Here is a 6,000-nt window from a genome sequence, read left to right as displayed (position 1 = left end):
GCAATATCGGGTGGTCAGTCGCCATTAATGTGTTGTGATTCCATTCCATATGTTGGCAGCCAGGCCATGGAGGCAGTGGTGTGGGTCTGTGGGCACAGGATTATTTTTCTTATGCACGTAGGCAGACATCCTAGTGGCTTTAAGGATTGGTAATCAGGGTCCAGGGATGGGGAAAGTCTGTGTTGGTATGGAAGGAGAAGCATGTTATTGGACCAGCTCATGCCACTGCTGTGTGCCAAGGGGCTTGTCAGCAGTCACTGACATGATGTGGCACACATTGGAAAACACTATTTGAGAATGTGTAAAGGAGTTCAATTATTGCTCAGAATAAGAAGGGACTTGATGCAGATCCGTGTTGTCAGACATGTATTCATGCAGGTTCTGGCTGAGAGCTTTGGAGCACCACCTGGGTGCACAAGACTTGACAGATTCTAAAAGGGGAGGTGGCAAAATTCCTTGGGGTCATAAAAGGCTCAGCAATTTGGGTATCCTGGGGTACCAAATTATTCAGGGAGTACAGGGTTCCCTTGTAAAGCTTTGGAGCCCATTTGTTTTGGCCAATGTAAAAGGGGAGGGAGGGCAGTAAAAGATGTCTTGGAACCCAACTGGATTTGCGGGGTGGGGGAGGCAGCCAGCTAATTGCTGGAGCCTCCTTGTGGCAGATGTCCAGTGCAGGTACTCCATAGGAAAGGTATACAGTGACCGGAAAAAGAAGCGTTCGTTAAAGGAATGAATGGGGGGCGGTTGGGGACTCCTATGATTGGTATGGCAGGGAGCCAACCCTCTAGTCTTATACCCCACCTTAACCCTCATATGAGGGTAAGGTCCTGGCAATGAAGTTGCTTGAGGGACCTGGAAAAATGGGGGAGCTGGTGGGAGCCCTCTGGGTATGGTAAGGACCCAGCAATAACTTTGCTGGAGGAATGTGGATGGAAAAAGGGGAGCTAGTGGAAGCCCCCCAGGTATGGTAAGGTCCCAGTGTGACGTTATTGACATGAACTGTGACCATATAGATCATTGGTGCAACCAAGATCCTATAGTTGCACCAAATCTCATACAAAGGAGGTCAAGTAAGGTGTCTATGGAAAGATTGTAATTTGCTGGTTATGATTATGCTGTCTGTATGTGTGTATCATTTTTGTATTTGAAGTTATGAATATTGCCTATGTACTTGTATCTCAATGTGTTTGATTCTAAGTAGCATCAGTGAAGCATTTGGTCAGCTTCTTGAGAAAGGACTATTCTGAGTAAGTGCCCAACCAAGAAACACTTAACTGACAATGGACTTTGAGAGACGCCAGTCCACATCTGAGCTTTCCTGGGAACATTCAAATGAATATGTAAACAATGGTGTTGGCCTGCAAAAAGCTGAATCATTCATGGATCTATGACTTTCCCAGGTGGCTACAAACTCCTTCTTGTTGCTGTGGTTTTGCACAGAAGAACAAAGGGGTTCCCACAAGAGAGAGAATATAAAAGGCCCTGGAAGCCTCTCCATTTTCTCTTCAGCTGGCTCAAGAGATGGCCTCTCCACCACAAAGAAAGAAACTGGAAAGAAAGAAAGAAAGAAAGAAAGAAACTGGAACAAAGGACAGTAACTATGGGTGTGTAAGGGACTGCTGGACCCACGCCATAAACTACAACGTTGGTCTGAAAAGGATTGGATCCAGACTAGAAAGGAGTCCAGTCTGTGAAAGAAGCTAATTGGAACATCTCAAGAGTGTGAGATTTACCTGTATTCAGTTTCCTACTGTATTAGGCTTAGACTTGCGTGTTTTGTTTTATTTTGCTTGATAGCTTACTTTGTTCTGTCTGTTATTACTTGGAACTACTTAAATCCTGCTTTTTATACTTAATAAAATCACTTTTGCTTATTAATTAACCCAACTAAGTAATTAATACCTGGGGAAGCAAACAGCTGTGCATCTCTCTCGATCAGTGTTATAGAGGGCGGATAATGTATAAGCTTTATACAGAGTAAAACGGATTTATTTGGGGTTTGGATCCCATTGGGAGCTGAGTGTCTGGATGGTAGAGACAGCAGCACTTGCTAAGCAGTTTTTAGTTAAGTCTGCAATTTTGGGGGCATGGGTCAGAACGTGGGTCTGTGTTGCAGATTAGCGTATCTGCAACACAGATTAGCGTACCTGGCTCAACAGGGCAGGGTTCTGGAGGCCCAAACTGGCACAGAAAATGAGCTCAGAGGTAGTCTCAGCACATCAGGTCACAGTGCCAAGGGGGTCTCTGTGACCGAACTTGTCACACCCAGCAATAAATTTGCTCGAGGGACTTAGATGAAAAAAGAGAGGGAGCTGGTAAAAGCCCCCCTGGTAATCACAGAATAAACATGGGGTTACCTGCACTGTACACTTTTGTCTGCTGGATAGTCCCAGCCATCTAATAATAAAGCTGTGGCCTGATTAAACCCATGTCAAATGTCTCCTGTCCTCCTTTCAGTATAGGCAGACAATACAGTATTCTCCTGCTTTGTGGTTTAACCTTGTCTTATAGTTAGTTAAATTAACCTACCTTTAGGCTCCTTAGAGCAGGGATCTGTATAAAATGGCTTATAAAATGTCATGTGTATCTATGGTACTATAGACTTTAATTATTTTAGCTTCTTAGTGAGAGGATATAAGGAAGATCCTGCTTCCATTGAAGTTAATGGTACTTTGCTATTGTAGGATTGGGCCAATAGTAATTATATGGCAAACCAATGTTGCCTCCTGTTGCATTAAAAACTAGAGGATAGGGTGGATATTTGCTGCTTTAATAGGCACAGGCGAGAATTAGTATGTTAATGTCATGCAGACCATAGCATGGATGAAGTTGACAATTACAAAAATATATCCTCTATCATAGTAAAAACTAGGATGTTCTGATGCATGGGTGTATTTTCAGAATTGATCAGTATTCAGCAGCTCCTAAATCAAGTGGGCAGATGTTTTAAAAAACACTCAGTATTCAATAAGAAAAGGAGTACTTGTGGCACCTTAGAGACTAACCAATTTATTTGAGCATAAGCTTTTGTGAGCTACAGCTTATTATATAAGACCTTCAAAACTTTCCACAGTATGCATCCGATGAAGTGAGCTGTAGCTCACGAAAGCTTATGCTCAAATAAATTGGTTAGTCTCTAAGGTGCCACAAGTACTCCTTTTCTTTTTTGCGAATACAGACTAACACAGCTGTTACTCTGAACTCTGAAACCTGTCAGTATTCAACAGCTCCTACTGTTTCCACTAGGAGCTGCTGAGTGCTTTTGGAAAGCTGGCCTCAAGTGTAGGTTCCAAGTATTTCTGAATATCTAGATGGCGTTCTATAAAGAGGACTACACAGTAGATCTGTCTGCAAAAAAACCCCAAATCCTATTGTATTAGTACAGCAGTTTCTTCTGTGGAATGGCTGAATTTCAGTGTATATAACTGTGGCAGGTGCTTAGGTGAGAGATGTAGAGAAGTTTTCTAACCAACTTGTAGTCACTGCATGCCCATGTGTATGCATGTACAGACTGACAATAGATTTCTTATGTGTACTTGGAACTCTTGCAAGTGTTAGGGGACCTATTTGAGACACAGTCTGACTACAAAATACTTGTATTACATTGCAAACTCTGTATGGCAGAGATTACATTTTACTTGCCCTAAACCAGTTCTCAACCTGTGAGCCACTTGCAGCCCTATCAGTACAGTTGCAAACCATGTGATAAGGCCATAACTAGAGTGGGGCAGAAGACGCACCTGCCCTAGGATGCAGAGCTGGGCAGGGGTGCAAAATGGGGTGGTGTCAGCCCCTCCCACCCCCTGCAGGATCAGGCCCAGCAGCATTGGCAGGAGGGTGCTCAGAGCTCTCGCCTCCTCCCCCATAGGATCATGGGTCCATTGACCCCGGCAGGAGCAGGCTCCCTGGCACTAGGACCACAGTGGCAGGCAGGCTGCACAGCTGAGCTATGTGCAGCCAAGGTAGGAGACCAGCAGGCACAGGGAGGGGGATGCAAGGGGCTAGGACCACAGGGAGGGAGGTGCAGGGGGCTGGGGAGCAAAGTGCAGCCAGTGCGTGGAGGATATACTGTAGGTGGGGGACTGATGGCTCGGGGTAGTCTCTGGATTGGGGGCTAGATACTGGGCAACTGGCTTGGACAGGAGGGTAGCGTAGAGGTCAGCCATCGCAGTAATTACATAACAACAACATACGTCCCTTACAGGCTGTGGTGTAAACGTGCCCCCACACCAGCCTGCCCTCCCGAAGACAGGCCTGGCTCTTGCAGCGACGCGTCCATTACACACGGGAGTGGGCTCAGGCTGGTTGTCAGCCCGTGGGGCGGGGGCAGCTTCTTAGGCAGGCAGGAGTAGGGAGGGGCGAGGCGCCTCATCCCTAACTGCCCCCAAACATGGCGCGCATGGAATTCTCCCCGGGGAATCCTCTTTCCCTTCCCCTCTGTGCTGGGGGCGGCGGCGGCGGCCGAGGGAGCCAACCCCCTGCCCGGGCTGCCTGACCCTGCCAAGTCCCGCCCCGTGAGCGAGTGGCTCGCCCGCCAGCTGAAGTTACTCTGGGGAACTCACCTCCAACCAACTAACTCTGAGCTGATATTTAAATAAAACGCCGCGTTGTGATTGGCGGAGAGGCTAGAGGGCGGGCACTGTATGGCGATTGGTGGCCGGAAAGAAACGCTGCGCCGCTGGTTGGTGGGCGGGTTGGGCCAGGGCTGTGTGGGGATTGGCGGGCCGTGGGGGCGCTTGGGGATTGGCGGTGGCGCTGGGTTTGAATGGTTGGCCGGGTCGGTTAGTACCGCGCTGCCTGTTTATCCGTCTGGCTCGTGCGGGTCTTCTGGCTGCGCGGGGACTGGGCCGCGCTGAGGCCCGGCAGCAACAAGCCGGCGATGGCTGCAGAGCTGCTGTGCAGGGGAGCCGCCGCTGCCTGGGATCTGAGCCCGGCCGAGAGCCCCGGGCGGCGGAGGCGGCGCTGGGCTGATAGGGAGAAGGAGGAGGACCCCGCCGTGCTGACTCTCACCCACTTCTCCCGGCCGCCCTTCCTCAGCTTCGGCAGCCTCCGGCCCGGCGCCTCCTGCACCCGGCTCCTGGCCGTAGACAACCCCAACCCGGAGGAAGCTGATGTGGCTGTCGACCGCTTCCCGGCTCCCTCCACAGGCTTCAGCCTGGAGCGCCGGCGCTTCCTCATCCAGGTAGGGCCGGGCCCGGGGAGAGCCTGAGCTGCTGCCCCGTGCGGCTCCGCGTCCTCTCACCAGACCTCTGCGGGCAGCCCCCCTGGCTGGAGGGGCTCGTGGGGGCGGTGCTGGAGGCTGGGCAGAGCCGCCCGCTCCGCTGCTGCCCTCCCCGGGCGACGGGTCTCTTCTCCGGGAGCAACGGGCCGCGGGTTACCCGCGTTGTCCGTGCAGCCTCTCGGCATCTGCGTCCTGGGGCGCCGGGCCTCTCAACCCCCTGTGCTGTCAAAGATGCTGGGCAGATAGTTAAGGAGGAGAAACTGACCAGTCAACCCTGCAGAGGGTAGGTGTGTCTCGAGGAAGCTTAGCCTCTGTCTGTTTCAGAATGGTTAGGCTTTAGGTAAGATAGACATGTGTCGCCTTTTGTGTGTTTGAAGAATTTCTTATGCTTTGTTGTTCCTACTCTTAAGATAAAACATTCTAGAGTAGGTCTCCCGTATACCAGAACAGCGTCCTGGCTGTGGAGCATTTTGAGGTGGGTCTTTCTCAATCTCTCGTATGTGTTCTTTGCGGTTCCTACTCTTAAGATAAAACATCATACAGTTTAATCATAAGGCTGTTTTGGTCACTACTAGACACAAACTCCCAATGGGAAGAACCACAGATGAGGTTATGACGTTATCTGATATGCCTAGTAAGGAATCTATTTGTCAAAGAACATTTCCTGAATCTTTTTTGTTGTATTGTTACAGACATACTTTCTGTCAGGTATCTTGAAATAAATGACCAAAAATAATTGAAACTGGTGTGATTATATTGTGCTATTTTGACAAATATAA

General features: G+C 49.4%; 1 protein-coding gene across 1 annotated transcript in view; it reads left to right on the top strand.

Annotated features, from left to right (window-relative positions):
- Positions 1 to 4,817: 4,817 nt before the first annotated feature.
- Positions 4,818 to 6,000, top strand: part of ASPM (assembly factor for spindle microtubules) — a 37,800-nt gene continuing 36,617 nt past the window's right edge. Inside the window, exon 1 of the mRNA XM_073356735.2 lies at positions 4,818 to 5,182. Within this exon, the coding sequence (XP_073212836.2) occupies positions 4,880 to 5,182 (303 nt within the window). The 5' untranslated portion in view covers positions 4,818 to 4,879. The remainder of the gene's footprint in view (positions 5,183 to 6,000) is intronic.

This window comes from Lepidochelys kempii, chromosome 8 (genome assembly GCF_965140285.1).
Source record: "Lepidochelys kempii isolate rLepKem1 chromosome 8, rLepKem1.hap1, whole genome shotgun sequence".
Taxonomy (NCBI): Eukaryota; Metazoa; Chordata; order Testudines; family Cheloniidae; genus Lepidochelys; species Lepidochelys kempii.
This window is presented reverse-complemented; position numbering and strand designations above follow the sequence as displayed.